Source organism: Nyctereutes procyonoides, unplaced genomic scaffold, assembly GCF_905146905.1.
Source record: "Nyctereutes procyonoides isolate TBG_1078 unplaced genomic scaffold, NYPRO_anot_genome, whole genome shotgun sequence".
NCBI classification, from domain to species: domain Eukaryota; kingdom Metazoa; phylum Chordata; class Mammalia; order Carnivora; family Canidae; genus Nyctereutes; species Nyctereutes procyonoides.
In genome coordinates, this window is record NW_026575047.1 from 34,297,235 (window position 1) to 34,316,282 (window position 19,048).

The 19,048-nt window shown below is 47.7% G+C and overlaps 1 protein-coding gene across 1 annotated transcript; it reads left to right on the forward strand.

Moving 5' to 3' along the window:
• Nucleotides 1–688: 688 nt before the first annotated feature.
• Nucleotides 689–9,146, forward strand: MINAR1 (membrane integral NOTCH2 associated receptor 1). Its single transcript, XM_055326044.1, is given in 4 exon segments — nt 689–2,989; nt 4,440–4,455; nt 4,458–4,693; nt 8,949–9,146. Coding segments are annotated over 4 exon segments (2,751 nt in total).
• Nucleotides 9,147–19,048: the final 9,902 nt, after the last annotated feature.

The window sequence follows — 19,048 nt, forward strand, 5'->3', positions numbered from 1 at the left end:
CTCCCTCTGCCTGTGTCTCTGCTTCTCTCTCTGTGTCTCTCATGAATAAATAAATAAAATTTTTTTAAAAAGAGATTTTATTTATTTGAGAAAGAGAGAGAGAGAGCTGGTGGGGGGCAGGGGTAGAGAGAGAGAGAAAATCCTGAGCAAACTCCCCTCTCAGTGTGGAGCCTGACATGAGACTCAATCTCACAACCCAGAGGTCATGACCTGAGCAGAAACCAAGAGCCAGACGCCTAACCGACTATGCTACCCAGGCACCCCAATTTTGTTCCTTTTTATTGATGTAATATTCCATCATAAGGATGCATATTAGTGTGATTTTAATGCTTGTGAAAAGTCTGTATGCCAGAACATGTTTTATTTATGTATTCTTTGGTTATTCGGATACTTAAGATGTTTTATTTTTTCACTATTATAAATGCCATCACAGCACACTTCTTTATATATAAATCATTGTCATCAATTCCTGGGAAGGGAATGACAAAGTCGTACATTATAAATACTTTCAAAGTGGATAAGACTTTTTGAACTAAGAAGCTTTTCCTTGCATGTCCTTATGTGGTTGGTGACGCACGTGGCTTACAACTCCCCCGGTGCTTATAACCTCCCTCCACTTTTTGGTGTTGTCACTGTAGAACAGGCTAGAAGACTCCACATCGGCAGCGAGCCTCTGACGTCCTAAGTCATGGAGACCAACCAGGACACGTCCCTCTTCTTGATGAAGATCTTGGAGGAACTGGACAGCAAGCAAAACACGGTTTCCTACCAGGATCTGTGCAAGTCCCTGTGTGCCCGCTTCGACCTCTCGCAGCTCGCCAAACTGAGAAGCGTGCTCTTCTACACGGCCTGTCTCGACCCCAACTTCCCAGCCACGCTGTTCAAAGACAAGATGAAATGCACCGTCAACAACCAGCAGTCCAAGAAGATTATGGTGGCAGCAGACATCGTGACAATATTTAACCTGATCCAAATGAATGGAGGCGCCGCCAAGGAGAAGCTGCCCAGTGGCCGGCAGAAGGTGCGCAAGAAGGAGACATCCTTCGAGTCGTGCAGGTCGGACACGGAGGTCTGCGCTGCGGCCGAGTGTGAGCCCCTGAACTGTGAGCTGAGCGAGACCTTCCACCGGGGCTACCCCGCCCGGCGATCGTCCCAGGGCCGCAAAGTGGACCGCAAGGACTGCCCACAGTTCCTGCCCGCCTCCGAGCCCAACTTCCTGCTGGGCGTCAGCAAGGAGCTGAAGAGCCGTGCGGCCTCCCTGGACCGGCTGCAGGCCCTGGCCCCCTACTCCGTCGCCAGCCCCCAGCCCTGTGAGATGCAGAGGACCTACTTCCCCATGAACATTGAGAACGAGTCCATTTCAGATCAGGACTCCCTGCCCATCGGCCAAGGCATCAAGGAGACCTTCATTGCCAACGAGGAGCCATTTGTGGTCCAGTCCTGTGTCCAGAAAAGGAATATCTTTAAAGAGGATTTTCACAACCTGATGACTGTGTCCCCCACATTGGTTGGCCCTGCTAACAAGGCTGAGGCTGAGCGCGGGGAGCCCCAGCGTCAGAAGGAGTCCCACAAGACTCCCTTCTTCAACCACAGCTTTGAAATGCCCTACAACAGCCAGTACCTGAATCCCGTCTACTCGCCGGTGCCTGACAAGAGGCGAGCAAAGCATGAAAGCTTGGATGACCTTCAAGCCTCCACGTATTTTGGGCCCACGCCAGTGATGGGGCCCCAGGAAGCCAGGCGCTGTCCCGGGAGGCCGGGCAAGCAGACCCCCTGGCCGGTCAAAAGCTGGAGCCTGAATACTGAAGAAGTCCCTGACTTTGAACGATCCTTTTTCAATAGAAATCCTTCTGAGGAGAAGCTGCGCTACCCGAATTCCAGCAGCCAGAGCCCCAACTTCCCAACCCCAGACAGGCGCCCCACTTACCTGGCGCCAAAGGACCCACAGCAGCCGATCCTGCCCGTTGGCTACGTGGCAAAACCAAATGGGCTCAAATCTAAAGAGATGTCGTCACCCGTCGATCTAGAGAAGCATGAGCCGGTCAAGAAGTTCAAAGAGAAGAGCGTCAGCTGCACCAGCGGGCAACTCAGCTCTGACACCAGCAGCGTGGGCACCCAGACAGAGCAGCACGTGCTGGAGCCCCAGAAGGGCAAAGACCTGTGCACCTCGGGGCAGAGCAAGTACGCCGACAGGCACACCAGAAAGCTGTCAGACGATGACTCGGAAATCATCAGCGATGACATTAGTGACATTTTCCGATTTCTGGATGACATGAGTATCAGCGGCTCCACAGGGGTGATGCAGTCTTCCTGCTACAACAGCACAGGGTCCTTATCTCAGGTCCATAAGTCGGATGGTGACAGTTCCCCCGAGCGCCACCTGACCAAAATTGCCAATGGGCTCTCCAGCAGCAAAGGGGAGAAGGGCAACCGGCCAGAAAACAGCCACCCCTCGGAAGAGGAGCTGAAGACCAGTGTGTGCAGGCTGGTGCTCAGGATCGGCGAGATCGAACGGAAGCTTGAGTCGCTGTCGGGAGTCCGCGAGGAAATCTCCCAGGTTCTGGGCAAGCTAAATAAGCTGGATCAGAAAATGCAGCAGCCCGAGAAGGTGAGCGTGCAGATCGACCTGAATTCCCTGACGAGCGAGGCGCCCTCCGATGACAGTGCCTCTCCGCGGTTGTTCCGCGCACACAGCGGCCCCCGGGGCCCCAAGCTGGAGAATGCAGCCGACTGGTACTGCTCAGATGCCAGCGGGAGCAACAGCGAGAGCCTTCGCGTCAAGGCCCTGAAGAAGAGCCTCTTCCCCAGGCCGTCCTCCAGGTCCCTGACCGAGGAGAACAGCGCCACGGAATCCAAGATCGCCAGCACCTCCAACTCGCCCAGAGACTGGCGCACCATCACCTACGCCAGCCGTGCGGGCCTCGGTGAGGAGGACGGCAAGGACAGAGGCCCTGGGGAGAGTAAGGACTGGCATCGCAAGTCTAAAGAGGTAATGTCATCCATGCCTGCCACCCTGGGCACTCCAGCCCTCACAGTCCTGGTGCATGTCCTGGCCCTGAGTGTCATGGGAGTCAGGAGAGAGGCCTTCCCTCCAGGTGTGGCAGGCTGTCCGTGTTAGAGCATGGAGGGCGGAAGGCAGCGTGTCTGTCCCGCCAGCTCCAAGGAGCACGTCCCGTCAGCTAGACATGGGGAGAAAGCGGGGTTGGGATATGGAATGGGTGGTGGAGGCCAGATTCTCCTAGAATGGGGGATGTAGTGGAGCGGCGGGCGTTGCCAAGGATGACTTCCTCTTCCTTCTGGAACCGCAGGGTGCAGGCAGAGGAAATGGGTCCGGGCACCTCCAGGCACGTGGGCTCGGGTGTCCCCTCCCTGTGTTGCGTGGATTCATGGGGCTCTTCTTTATAGGTTCGAGTTTTTCCATGGTGAGATGGGTAGGTGACTAGTAAGAAAAGCAAGACCAATAAGGAGATTGGTCCCAGCATGGCTGCCCGAGTACAGCAGCTCCCCAGATGGCCCTTTGCTCTGTCACTGTTGTGTGTCACCCTTGTGTGCTGGGCTGTTTTCGTGCTAGTTTGAGTGTGTTTGCATCTCCCAGTCTGTCCAGGGCAAGCACACGCACAGGTGCTCCTATCCCTCGTCCCCTCATTCCCTGCAGCTGGGGGACCTGTGTCAGTGGCATCTGGGGCCGCTCTTCATCCCTGGGTTACCGTGATGCAGTTTTCAGGTGCTGCTTTCCTCAGCCCCTCCCCTGATTCTGAAGGTCAGGGGAAGGACCAGAGGGTCCAGCATCAGAGAGGGAGTGACGGTGGTGCGGGCTTGCAGACACATGGAGTCGCGGGGGGAGGCTGGGTTCCCTAGAGGGGGTCGAGAAGGAGAAGCTTGGAAAACTGGCCCTCAGCAGGTTTGCAGTGTCCAAAGAGAGGGAAAAGAGTAAATAAAAAAGGTGATATTTTTTCTGATCTCAAGCAACCATGTGGTATCTGTGCTGGCGGCTGTTCTATCCTTGTGCAGCCGCGTACTGCATGTGGTGTTGGCAGGAAGCGGGTGTGATAGGGGCTGGTCCCCGTGCAGGTGCACGGCGGCTCACCAGGCATTCATGCAGACCGTCCCTCCTCCCTCCCTCTGCTCTCAGTCCTGGTTTCCCCTCTTCTGCGTCAGGAGTGCGGCTTCCTGGGGTTGGTGGTAGTGGGGGGGGGGCAGGGCTTGGCACCAGAGTGTTAGCTCCAGGCAGTGGTGTAACCGTTACCGGCTGTGCCCAGAGACCACTCCTGACAGGCATACTTGGTATCTGGGTGAATGAGTGCACCCCGCTAGCTCTGGCCACATCCCGCCAGCTGGCTGGCCACAGGGCTGGGGATGTACACCCAAGGCCGCCCCACTGTGCTGTGAAATCCTAGTCTCTCTGCCGCCTTTCTGGACTTCTCTGTGCCTCTCTGCAGGCAGACAGACAGTACGACATCCCCCCCAGCACCGACTGCCCAAGCAGCCCAAAGACAGCTTCCTGGTGGAGCAGGTGTTCAGCCCGCACCCCTACCCGGCATCCCTCAAAGCCCACATGAAGAACAACCCTCTGTACACGGACATGCGGCTGACGGAGCTGGCCGAGGTGAAGCGGGGCCAGCCCTCCTGGACCATCGAGGAGTACACGAGGAACGCGGGCGACAAGGGCAAGCTGACCGCCCTGGACCTGCAGGTGAGTGTCTCGCTGTCCCGGGGAGGGGGGTGGCGGGGGGAGCCCAGCCACGCCCCGGCCGACACAGGAAGGACCTCAGGTGGCCTAGTCCAGCCTGCTCCCTCACCCTTCAGCGCCCCGGGCCCCCTGAACTTTGTAAGCCACAGAGCAGAGATTTTTAAAGAGGGGAACGTTATTTTGCTTTTATGTTTGTAAACGATTGATTATTTACTTTGGCCACCCGATTTGCTAACAGCGTGTTTAAGACTCTGTACCAAGTGCAGATTCTCGCATTTGCTCACGAGACCTGAGCTCAACCGTTTAATGAGATACAAGCTGATTTCTCCTTCCATACGTAGCACGTGGGATAAGCATATTTGTGGGAGCCAAGCTATGGACTATGTTTCCATACGGAGCAGTCCCAGGTAAGAGCCACCCCCGGGAGCTCTGTGAATGCAGTCGTGGCCGGAGGGCATGTTTTCTGTTCACCACACGCGGGGCTGGGGTTCAGTCACACGTGTATGCGGGTGGGCAGGTCCACTTGGTCCCCTTCGTGTGGCGCCTGTGTCTCTGCATCACCGCGGAAGCCCAGGCAGTGGCCTCTCCCTACCTGCAGGATCAGCAATGTGGGCAGCAGGGCCATAGCCTCCACAGTGCCAGTGCTACATGTCCCAGAATGAGCGTGTCACTTAGAGGCCGTGGGAGAGATGCCAGCGGAGCTGGTGCGGGCCTGAAGCAGAGGGGCTGAGGTGGAGGCGGGGGCACGGTGTGGGAAGAGGCTCCTTTGCTGTGGGACCCAGAACGTTCATGCCCCTGCTTGGGCATCCATCCCCTCACCTGTTTGGTGGGCACACTCACAATCTGCCTTGCAGAATCATTGTGACGGGTCTGAAAATAAGGTATTTAAAGTATCAGCATGAAGTGGGCCATAACAAGGATTGTAGGGGCTGGTTATATGATGCTAAGATAGTTGAACTCCTCAGGGGCTTGCACAGCAGACTGTGAGCGCAAGGCACATGGACGATTACGGTCTCCTCCAGCTTCCAAACAAGGGACCGAAGAGCTCCGTACTGGCCTGGGGTTGGACACGTCCAGATTCGATCTGGACCCAACCCACAGCCTGTGTTCTTCCTCCCATGTTGCCTTTCCTATTGGCGAGAGTGTCCGAGAGCCTCGTGTCCCCACCATGACTGCAATGACATTTGTTTGTATTGGGCCCTAAGTGATAGCAACGAGGGGAGGGGATGGCTCTGGCCAGATCCTCCCAGTGGGGTTCATAGTGGTGGCCACTTATCTTCCGCATGCCGTGTCCCCCATGTGTGTGTGTGGCAGGCCACTTTCTGTCCTCGCCCTGCTATCCAGACTGCGGTGGACTCCCCTGCAGGAGGGCGGTGGACGGCTTGGCCATAGGCGCCAGTCACACCGTTCTCGGTGGGTATCAGGCCCTGAGGTGTGAGAGGCTTCGCTAGTGCGTGACCTTGAAAGGCACAGGTTAATTGAGTGAGTCATAGATTGAGAAACATCTCTATAGAGTGTGGGCAATGGAGGCTGCACATAGGCACATGTGACATTGCTGTGCCAGTGTTTATAGAGACAAAATTATAAGAAATAAGAGTAGATCTTCACATTAGAGCACTCTGGATGATGTCACTTAGAAATGCAAAGAACCACATCTCCAGCTGCACAAAACAGGAGGGAATGTGGCTTGCACGGCCTGACGAGGATGTTTGCTGCAGAGCCAGGCCGACGTCGGGAGCCTGAGGAAGGCAGCGCAGGCGGCCTGAGAGGCTCTGGTGGTGTCAGAGCAGCGTGAGCACCTGGATGGGGTCCCCTTGTGTGCAGATGTGCATTCCCTGTCAGTGGGGCCCTCCTGAGTGTGTTTTCACTGCCAGAGTCTGGCAGGCCTGGTGACAACAAGGTACCCTCCCCTGGTCCCTGGAAACCTTGGGATCACTGCTCTACTTGCTGTCATTAGAGCTTGTGCTTACTGAAAAATTAAAATATTAAAATTAGTTTATTTCGCAGGCTGACCCCCAGCCCATGAAGTATACGTATATGGAAAGATACCGATTTCCTGCTTGAGCTGGAGGGAACAAGACACCTGATGTGTGCTGTATGTGTGGCTTGCCTCCTTGGCACGGTCGGGAAGATGAGGTGGTTGGTGCAGCCCACGCGTGGCCAGAGCCTGTCTTGAAGGTCCAGGGCAGGGAGGGTAGCTGTCCACCTTCCGGAAGGAGAACAGACAGACCCTTTGGGTGGTCCCCCACCACTGCACACCAGTCTCCCAGCCAGATATGCCCATCCTGGGTCTGTCTGTCCTGTCTAGTGTCTGTGAAATTGCTGAAAGGCTTTTGTGGCCACAGCCACACACTCCAGGTACCCACAGAGAGCAGAGCTTTGGTGGGGAGGGAGCTCTGGCTCGATTGTACAGACAGGCATTGGTCCACACAGTGGGAGTGAGCAGCTCAGGGAGGCCGCGGCTCCTGGGACTCTAGCGGAGGACACTGTAGGGGGGCTCTTGCATAGATGGAGCATCCTGACTTTAGGACTTTACATGACCCGGGGAGTCCTGTTCTCATGATGGATGTGAGGGTGGCCAGCGTGACTTTGCATCCTGCAGATGATAAGAGCCCATAAATGTTCTGACTCAGTGAGGAAGGGGCCTGGGAGAGTCCCATCCTTGTCATTATGCAGTGTGGCATAGAATATACCAGAACAGGGGTTGTAAAGGTAGATGGTGACCAATCTAGGCCTCAAGGCCTCTCCGGTGTCTGTCACAGCTGCTTAACTCCATCGTGGCTACTTGAAAGCAGCTCCCAAAGATCTGTGAATGGCTGGGTATGGCTGTGATTTGAGGGAGACTTATTTTGGATGGCAAGATTTATAATTTCCTATAACGTTAACATAACATGAAATAATCTTTGATTTTGGCAACCATTTAACAATGTAGGGGCCATTCTCAGCTGGTGGGCTCTTCACAGGCATATGGTAGACTGGACATGGGACGATCAGGGAGGGGGCTGTTATTGTGCGGTGGGCAGGGTGAGAGCCCAGGGACCAGTACCAGTGACAGGACATTGTCACCCTGGGATCCGAGGCAGAGGGAAGGGAGCTGTTTCTGAAACTCACTGAGACCCACGGTTCTGCAGCAGGTGCCTGGTAGGAACTGAGAATTCATTGTCTGCTGACTGGGCCCACTTGGGTGGGTCCCTGGGGCCAGGCTCCTGGGACACGGAACAAGGCAGGAAAGGACAGAGGGTGCATCTGTGAAGGGCAGGTGATAGTCAGTGACATGGGTTAGATTCACCAGTATTCTCCCAACAATACAGTACAACTCAGTTTTTTAAGTTTTTGAAGGATTTGTTTTGTGATCTTGTGTATGTGAAACAGACTTTTTTATGTGTACATGTTTAGAGCATTAAGCCGAGAAAAATATTCAAAATGGATATTTTGTTTGAATTTCAAAGATTGAGGTGACCTTTCTTGGAATTTCATTGTTTGCTCTTATGTGACACTATATTATTAAATGCTGGCTGTAAAAGGAGAACGCTGCCTCTCCTCATGGGAAGAGATTGTAACCATCCCAGGGGAGCGGGATCTGCGGGCAGTACAGGTTAAAGATGGTATTTTTTCTGCAGAGAGCGCATCTGTCTCAGGGAGACGGGTGACGTCAGGTGGGTCCTGCCTCTGGGGATGCAGCCCCGGGCATGGGGGCAGTCTGCGTGGATCTGTAGACCTTGACTCTGAGCAGTGGCCTGACCTGCTCAGACAAATGTTTGAAATGGAAATATTTTATATATATTTTTTGAGCTGCTTATCTGGGAGGTGCCTTTGATTTTTCAATAGACCTTTGGTGAGGAACTGGGCCCGGAATCAGAGCGAGAGGACAGCCTTTTTCAAACAAAGGCTCTGTTCTTAAGGACTGCTGGGGAGAACATTTGTCAGGGCCATTGTCAGCTCCTCCTGCAGCGGGGCCAGCCTGCTCTTGGGGGCCAGCCCTTGCAGTCCTGCCCCGTTCCTCTCGGCCCTAATTTGCTTGCTCACAGAGAGGAGACCCGTGGTTTCCCCATGTCTAGACCCTTAGCGCATGGGCAACAAGGGCGAGGCAGGTGCAGTCCATGAGGTGTAGGCGTCCACGGCCTTGGCAGCCTGTCTTAGGTGGGGCCAGCAGGGGATGTCGCAGTCAGCCCTGATGGCCAGCTGCGGACCACTCAGGGGCGTTGGGACCTGGTTTCAGGTGTTCATTGCGTCTCTAACATCTTCTCTTCGCTTCTAGACGCAAGAATCTTTAAACCCTAACAACTTAGAATATTGGATGGAAGATATTTATACTCCAGGCTACGACTCATTGCTTAAACGTAAGGAAGCCGAGTTCAGACGAGCCAAGGTCTGCAAGATCGCCGCTCTGATTGCTGCTGCCACGTGCACAGTCATCCTGGTGATTGTGGTGCCCATCTGCACAATGAAATCATGAGCCCGGGGCTGCCTCGCGGCACACAGCCCATGACTACCGGCGCCTCCCTCTGGAGCCTGAGGTCCCGGGGCAGTGTGGCACCAGCTTGCTGGAGTAGAGATGGAGTCATGGAGGCTTCTGCCAGTGTGAAGATGCTCTTCAGAAAGTATGCATTCCACAGAAAAATCTACCCTCCTCTTGGTTTTGACTTAATGACGCTCGATACATTTGGGGAAGTGCAATATCTTTTCCTAGCAACAGAATGTACTGAACTATCTATTAGTAGATACAAATTGAATTCCAAGCAAAAAGAAAAAAAAAAGTGAATTGGACCCTTTCCATGTTAATGACGTTTCATGATGGGGAATATGTTATAGGGAAGATATTTAATACCTGCCTTGGGGAAGCTAAGGGAGATAGCAAGAGTTCTGTTTTCCTTCATGTTTTCAGACGACTGCAGGTGAAGTAACAGGTATCATGCTCATGAAGGATGTCACTTCTCTGTTGACTGTATCAAGGGCTACCAACTTTTCCTTCTTGCCCTTCTGTCATCATTATGATCTTCATTGCAGATCTTCATGGAACATTCTGGACCTTCCTCCTTGTGCACAGGGTAGGAAGGAGCTGAACTGGCCCATCAGGCCTGGCATGGAGTGTGCTCCCTCTGCTTACTAGGCTGAGGCACTTAGGCCAGGAGACCTTCCTGACGCCACCCTGAGGTGTGGGGGAGAGCTGCTTGCTAACACTGTAAGGTCAGTATCTGAAAATCATGGCCACCGAGGGGTCTCCTATTCTTGCTTGTGGGGTGTGGCTCCACACCTTAGTCTTCTGTCTCCTGGTGGCACTGGCTGCTCTGCTTCTCACAGACGAGGTAAAGAGTTTGGAACTTGTCCTTGTGCCTTGAAGAGTAGAGACAGTGGCTAAACTTTGACATTCTAAATGTAAACCATGGTTTCTGTGTGCCACTAGTACTGGCCATTTCCAGTGGCTCTCACAGGATCTTGAATGCTTGTCAGTAACACAATAAAGGCACCAAGGTATTCTTAACCACAACACCAACTCCAGAGTTCTGAATACTTGTCAGCAGTGCAAAAAAAATTAATTCTCTATTTAACCATTTATCTATCTATATGTCTATCTATATACCTAAGTTTGGGTTATCGTCTTCCCTGTTAAATAACTTGAGAGCAAGGTTTCTCCAGCGTACAGGAAGCTGTTGTAACTCGATCAGAATTTGATCTCAGTTTCCACCTGTCGAATGGTGCTTCGACATAACTGGACAGAAAGAATCCTTTTTAGCATTTGATTCTAATGTCTTGTTACAGGTCAAAGAAAAATGGTTGACAGATCCTAGCTACCTTAATTCTTCTGAGAACAAGGTGGGATATAAACAAATGTTGGTAGCGAGAATAATCACTCTGAACGGTATAATAAATTCCTGAAAGAGAGCTTTGGGGTGAGTCTCAGATTTTAAAGCAATAGGAGTCCAGCATCCATCCCAGAAACCTTCCAATAATGCTTAGCTTGCTCTGTCTAATCCTATAGGTCCCCACATGGAGTAGTCAGGACCTTTCATGCAGTCAACAAATAAGGGATGGATGCTTTCATCCGTAGTGAGCCTTCATTTTTAGGGGTCTTCGTGATACCTGTTTCTATTCTGTTTATGTATGGACTTCCAATTAGGTGACTGAAACTTAAGCCTTAGTATGAAGAACTGAGGATTTATAATCGAAAATGAAAATATATATATATATACATATGTTACTGTCTATCGTCAGAATTTTAGTCTTTTGGTGCTCCATCCTGGGTTGGGTTCACTAAATAAGGTTGTTTCTTTCACCCCAAAGGGGATACTAGAGTCACACCTGCAAGAGTTGGGAGTTGCCAACCCAGCCCTCCTGCCAACCAGTATGGCTTTGTGACACGTTGTCCCTGTTACCACAGTTTAAACCACAAGAGCATCAGAGCTAGGTAGTTCCCAACCTCTTGCTCTATGGTTTGCAGAGAAGTGGAGATACACTTACCCAGGATAAGAAAAACTTTGTCAAATCCCAACCACTGCTCTCCTTGCCAGGTAGGACCACGGGGGATGGACCAAACCATTATTGCCACTGCTCTTGGGTGCACCTGTTCCTAATGAGCCCTGCTTGAGTCATGTGTCTAGCTACCGAGGTGGGGGGAGCATGTGACCATTCCCACTCCATGTGCAGAAGAGGCAAGACTCTATAGAATTTTCTTCTACCCTTTCCATATCTGAGGAGGTAGCAGAGAAATTTAGTCCAGTATAGCTTTAAACTTGAACTTGACATCATTGTCACATAGTGGAGAAACACCCAGACCTGGTGATGTCCCTGGGAAACCAGATGGCCCCAAAGGCAAGTGTTTTCCTATGGAAATGGGTTATCCCCAGCTTTATAGGTTGGAGTGTGGTGCCAATTATGGATCTTTATTGTGGCTTGAAGCTGATGGTTGCTCGGGGTCTTGGGATCTAAAGAAGATAAAATTCATGGTTGGGTCTTTTCTCTCCTTTGACCCCAAGCTTATGTATGACAGCCTTCTTTCCCTGAACCCCAGACTCTTCCATCCCTGTATTTGCAGAATGGGGCAAGACCAGAGTCTGGCTGGGAAGGAGACCTCTACTCATCCCTCTAAAATTGCCTCTCACCTCCTGCTGCTATGAGCTCCCGGTGGGGGCCGCATGGACTGGCAGGTCTTCTCTGCTGGGCACCTCTTTCTACCACACTCTCTGGCATTTTCACATAAAGTACAATTTTTTATGCCAGCCTAAAATCACTACCCTATCAAAACTCACTTCATTTTTCTTGCTTTTAAAAGATGAACAATCAGATGTCGTTGCCTAAAGGAGTATCCTGAAATCTGATATCCTCAATCAGTGGTTAAATTCAGAATCATTTAATTCCTCTTTTCTAGTCTGATTTGCTTTGAACACAGCCTTGCAGAAAAGCAAAAAAGTTCCCAGCTCAGTTTTCAGATGGTTTACATCACTATCCCCTTCTTTACACTGCAAATACAGTAAAGCAAATCATATTTATAATCACCCATTACTAGCTGATCATAAATTGTTAATATTTTAGGGCATGCGGCTGGCTATATGATTGTTATCTGCAAGGCTACTCCAGTAGATGTGCTAACACCCAACTGCTCTGTGTGCCATGAGTTCTGATACCCTTATTGGAATCAAGGCAGTGCTGTTTTTGTTTACAATTAATTTATCAATATAAGAGTAATGGCACCTCATTTTTTTAACAAAAAATAAGCTCTGCCAACAGTAAATGATTCTGTTAAGTGGTATAAAAATTTGTGAATGTTGAAATTCAACATGCTTCATATTATAACCAACCTGCAAGAATATTGTGGTCAATTGTGTGAATACCAAATCAATATATACTGTATATTGTACTATGGAAATTTGTATTTAAAGGCAAAGATATTAGTAATTGTTGTTATAACTGGGGGAAAGGGTATTAGATATTGATTAACAATGAGAAATGCAACAAACTTCCTTATTTATGCCTTATGAATAAAAGGGTGTGAAATGTAAGGTGAAGTTTTATGTGTGAGACTCAAGGAATGGGTATTTTTGAAGGCAGGGATTGTCTTTTCTATGTTTGTTCTGTATAGTTGTCAGCACACTCTTGGTGCTTGATCAATGTTATATAATACCAATAACTAAGCACATTTTTAGATCTTTTTTCAAATGGCTTGTGTAAAATTTGGTTAATGTACGATGGTTGGTTTGAAGCTATCATGTAAAATCTGCCTCTCCAAATATAATCAAAAATAAACTGAAAAATTATAAGCTATCTTTCAGTGAGATTTTATTCTATGCGTAAATTATAAGTGTTCGGTGTTATGCACACATTGTTAAGTGTCCAACTTGGTGATTTTTCACAGTTGTAAACCATCCATAACCATCACATTTGCTCATTACAAGCACCAAAATGAAAAAGCAGGACATTCGGATACCCTAGAAGCCTCCCTCATGTCCCCTTCCCATTAAAACCTGGCAAAGAAAAATGGCCAGCCTAACTTCTGAGGGCACACATTCGTTTGCTGGTTTTTAAACTTTATATAAATGTGTTCGTGCAGTTTGTACTCTTAAAAAAATGTACTTGACTCAGTGTTACATTAGTTTCAGGTGTACAACATGGACAAGTCCACATGGGATGCTGAGCTCACCACAAGTTTAGCTACCATCTGTCACCACACCGCAGTATCAGTGACTGTATCCCGTGACCTTCCCCATCTCATAAACTGGAAGCCTGGACCTTCCCCTCCCCTGCACCCACCTGCCCATCCCCTGCCCGCCCCTCTGGCAACCACCAGTTTGTTCTTTGTATTTACAGGTCTGTTCTGTTTTCTCTGTGTGTGCTACATGAAATAAGTCAGAGAAAGACAAATAACATATGATTTAATTTATAGGTGAGTTTAAATAACAAATGAATACACACTTTGTGCTCTTTTGTGTCTGTCTTCTTTCACCCAAAACAATACTGTGAAAACATTGTGTTGCAGTGTGGTCTTCCCACTTTGTTGCATTAACTGAGGGAGAACATGGTACAATTTATTTATCTCTTCTACCGTTGAAGGACATTTGGGTAGCTTCTGGTTTGCAGCTATGAACACTCTTGTCTGTGTTTTTGGTGAATGCATGTGTGCATTTCTGCAGTGGGAATAAAACTGCTGAACCATGAGGTATAATCAAGGTCTGCTATAGCAGATATGCCCAAAAAGTTGTCTCACATGGTTCCACCAACTGACGCTCCATTGGTAACATGCACTCAAGGTCCAGTTGCTGTACATCCTACTCACAAGGCACCCTCTCTCATTTTAGCCATTGTGCAGGTATGTAGTGGTACCCCATTGCAAATTTAATTTACATTTTCCTGAGGATGAATGAGACTTGCTACCTTTGTGTGTTCTTTGGCCCTTTGTCCTAGTTTGTGAAGTGCCTGTTCAAATTTTTCCCAGTTTTCTATTAGGCTGGTTTTCTTTTTCTTAGTGAACTGTTGAAATTCTGTATACATTTTGAAAATGAATTATTTGCCAGATATACATTACAGATACTATTTTCCATTCTGTGAGCTGCATTTTTATTCTTTCAATGGTATCTTTTTGATCAATAGATAGTCTTCGTTTTAAAATGATTTTATTTATTTATTCATGAGAGACACACAGAGACAGAGAGAGAGAGACAGAGACGCAGGCAGAGGGAGAAGCAGGCTCCATGCAGGGAGCCTGACGTGGGACTCGATCCCCTGTCTCCAGGATTACATCCTGGGCTGAAGGTGGTGCTAAACCGCTGAGCCACCCGGGCTGCCCTTGATCAATAGAGATTATTTATTTTGATAGAGAAATGTACCGTCTCTCTCATTTAGATTGGCAATGTGAGTCTTGTTTAAGACCTTTCTACAGACTCTGAAGTCATGGAGATGCTCTGGTTTCTTCTCAAAGCTTTATTGTTTTAATTTTCATGGTTAGATCTGTACATCTTCTGGAATTGGCATTTACTCCTGGCATGAAGTGGGGGGTTATGGAATGTATTTTCCCATGTGGATATCCATTGATCAGCACTATTTATTAGAAAGATCATCTTTCCCCCTTTGACATGTATTGTGTTGTATGTTGAATGTATATGTGGTTTTCTGGACTTCCTATCCTGCTCCATTTGTCTATTCATCTGTGCTTATGTGAGCACAGCGTCAATGTAAATTTTTTCATTCCAGAGATATGAAGACATCCCTCAGTGTGCAGTAAATGAATCATCGCTGACTTGGGCAGAGGCCGTAGCACATCTCTTGCTTGTGAAATCGTATCATGGAGGATGCTGGAGAGAGAGAGAAAGAATTCATCCAGCTTCTTTTATCTCATTCTGCCACTCACAAATGTCACTGAGTTCCCTGCCTGAGTCATTAAAGAAAACTGATTGGATGCAAGTCAGAGCACATTGCAAAAAGCAATTAATATCTTGACACCTAAACACAGAAAGAAGTCTGATGTGAGCTTGGACAATGTTAGAGTTTAAGAATGCTTCTCAGTTTTACAATAAAATACAGATTCAGACCTAAATACAAGGTTTGCATACAGATCAACCGGGCCTGGATTGCATTTTGCCAGAGTGCTCTGAACAAGTAAATTAAGGAAACAATGTGTAAGTAATCTTGTAGGGAAAATGTTTATCCTCATCATGAGGACAAATCAGTGTGCAATGTGCAATCGTAAGACATTTTAATCTGTCATTAATTTAGATTCCTCCCCACCCCCAAGTACCAGCAAAAGTCAATACTTGGTTAACTTACTTTATGCCATTGAAGGTACCTTTTTTAAAAAAGCACACCTTCTCCTCACGCTCCAGTTTTCAGGCTTTGTCCGTGGTAAGCCGGAATCACTGGGATTTGGCCATAACTGGATGTGGATTATCTGTGGACCAGTCCTCATTATAGAATGGAGGGGAGGAGGCGTACCTGGCTTTAGACAGATGTGATACTATGTTATGTGAAAAATACACCAGTATCGGAAAACAGGAACAGACATTTCTGGCTGGAGCCCAACCTGTGCAGCATGCCGTTTCTCTGCTGTCTCAAATCTGACTTCAGCTCACAGTGGTTTTTGAAGAGTCCTGAAAGATTCATTAAATCCTGGACATAAAATTATTGTTGGAAATCAGCAGTGCGTGTATGGTTAATTGCAAATATAGTTTCCTTTCCTTTGTCAGGAAAAGCACCTAATAAATTTTGCCTCATAAGTAACCAAGTAGTCACCTGTGAAGAGAAGATACATAAGTGCTATTTTCATGCTGGCTGCTCACAGGCATATCCCACATTGTAAGGATTTTTGTGTAATTTCAGAAATCCCAATGAGGAAGTCTTGCCCGGCTCGTTCTCTCTGGGAACGAGAGATGTTTGTTTGATGGGGATGTCTCTGCCAGCCTAAGTTAGCATTTTATTACTAATTAGCTTTATTATTAAAGCTCGGTCTTAACATAAACGATGTATGGATGTCCTATTTCTTTCTGATCCAACCTTTTTCCTGCCCTTTGCTCTACTCATTTATTTATTTGGTTGATATTTATTTATTAAGCAACTTGAATGTGCAAGGCCATGGCTAGGGGCTAAATTCCCCAGAAGGAGCAATGTCTTAAACATAGTAGATGCTAAAAACAACAACAACAACAAAAACCATAGTAGATGCTTAATAAATATTTGTTGAATGATGAGCGGTAAAATGAATGCATGGTATCTGAGATCTGATGTCTCGGGATTTCCATTCTAATGAATGTATATATAGCAATCAGGTAAGCAAATAAATAATTTCAAACAGGCAGAGGTGTAAGGAAAGATGATTTTCACTTCAGAGGGAAGCAGAGGAACTGCCTGAGTTGGGGTAACCAGGGAAAGCCCCCTGAGAATGTGGTATGTGGGCATCTCAAGGTGAGCATATCTGGCAGAAGGAGTTGGCTGTGCAAAGGTCCTGAGGTGGTAATAAAGACTGAGAAGGCATGTGGCTTGAATCTCGCGAGCACAGTAGGAGGGAGATTGATGAAGTGGGCAGGAGCTGAATTAGGCAGGGCCTTCAGGGACCATAAAGAGGTTAGTTTTTTTTTTAATTATTTAATTAAGTTCAAGTTACTTAACATACAGTGTTGCATTAGTTTCAGAGGTAGAATTTAGTGATTCATCACTTGCATATCACACTCAGTGCTCATCACATCACGTGCCTTTCTCCATACCTATCACCCAGTTACTCTATCCCCCCATATTCCTCCCCTCAAGCAAACCTAAGTTTGTTTCCCAGACTTAAGAGTCTCTTATGGTTTGTCTCTCTGTTTTCATCTTATTTTTCATCCTTCAGCTATGTTCATCTGTTTTATTTCTTAAATTCTCATGTATGAGTGAAATCATATGGTATTTGTCTTTCTCTGACTTATTTCTCTTAGAAAAATACTCTCTAGTTCCATCCACATCACTGCAAATGGCAAGATTTCATCCTTTCTGACGGCTGAGTAATATTCCATCGTATATATACACCACATCTTCTTTATCCAGTCATCTGTTGATGGACATTGTGGCTCCTCCCATGGTTTTGCTATCGTGGACATTGGTGATATGAACATTAGGGTGCAGGTGTCCTGGCGTTTCACTACATCAGTATCTTTGAGGTAAATCCCTAGTGGTGCAATCGCTGGATCATAGGGTAGCTCTATTTTTAACTTTTTGAGGAACCCCCAGAGGTAAAGGATCAGTACTCTGAAAACAATAGAACACTCATGAAAGAAACTGAGGAAGACACAAAGAGGTGGAAAAATATTCCATGCTCATGGATTAGAAGAATAAAATTGTTAAAATATCTATGCTACTCAAAGCAATCTACACATTTAATGCAATCCCTAACAAAATATCAATATTTTTGCAAATTTTTTTCTCTTCAAGATTTTTTATTATTTTTTTCATTTGTTTTTATTTTTTATTTTTATTTATTTTTTTACATATATATTTTTTTAAATTGGAGTTCAATTTGCCAACATATAGCATAACACCCAGTGCTCATCCCATCAAGTGCCCCCCCTCAGTGTCCGTCACCCAGTCACCCCGTCCTCCTGCCCACCTCCCCTTCCACAACCATTTGTTTGTTTCCCAGAGTTAAGAGTCTCTCATGGTTTGTCTCCTTCTCTAATTTTTCCCACTCAGTTCCCCTCCTTTTCCTTATAAAATCCCTTTCACTATTTATTATATTCCCCGTATGAGTGAAATCATATGATGATTGTCCTTCTCTGATTGACTTTCTTTTTTTAAAAATTTTTATTTATTTATGATAGTCACACACAGAGAGAGAGGCAGAGACACAGGCAGAGGGAGAAGCAGGCTCCATGCACCGGGAGCCCGACGTGGGATTTGATCCCGGGTCTCCAGGATCGCGCCCTGGGCCAAAGGCAGGCGCTAAACCGCTGCGCCACCCAGGGATCCCTCCGATTGACTTTCTTCACTCAACATAATACCCCCCAGTTCCAACCATGTCGAAGAAAATGGTGGATTCATCCTTTCTGATGGCTGAGTAATAATCCATTGTAAATACATATACCACATCTTCTTTATTCATTCATCTGTCAAAGGACATCATGGCTCATTCCACAGTCTGGCTATTGTGGACATTGCTTCTATGAACACTGGGGTGCAGGTGTCCCGGCGTTTCACTGCATCTGTATCTTTGGGATAAATACCCAGGAGTGCAATTGCTGGGTCGTAGGGCAGATCTATTTTTAACTCCTTGAGGAACCTCCACACAGTTTTCCAGAGTGGCTGCACCAGCTTGCATTCCCACCAACAGTGCAAGAGAGTTCCCCTTTCTCCACATCCTCTCCAACATTTGCAAATGTTTCAAAATATATCACAAAGCCATTGGATTATGTCACAAAGCAGGGAGATGACATAATCCATAATCCAATCCATACTTTTAAGATCACTCTGACTATGATGCAAAGAATGGGCTGAAGGGAAGCAGGGGTGGAAGCATGGGGGACTGATCCAGAAGGAGTTGCAACAGGACAGGAGAGGTGGCTGGGCTGGGCAGGGGCAAGGCCATCAGGTCCAGTAATGTGTGATTTAACTGGTCTTCCAGGTGGAGTGCTAGTTAGTGTAGGAGCATGTTAGATATGCCCCACCCCAGATCTACTGAATCAGAAAATGTTGGAGGTAAGTGGAAGGTTGCAGGTCCAGTAATGTGTGATTTAACTGGTCTTCCAGGTGGTTCTAATGCATGCTTAAGTTTGAGAACCACTGACCTCATACCTTCTCTATGAGGTCAAGACCTGTTCCCCAGCACATCCATACTTCTATCACTGCTTTATTTGGAAGATCCAACCTTTACAGAATCAAGACTGGCATATGGCAGGCACCTAATATTGC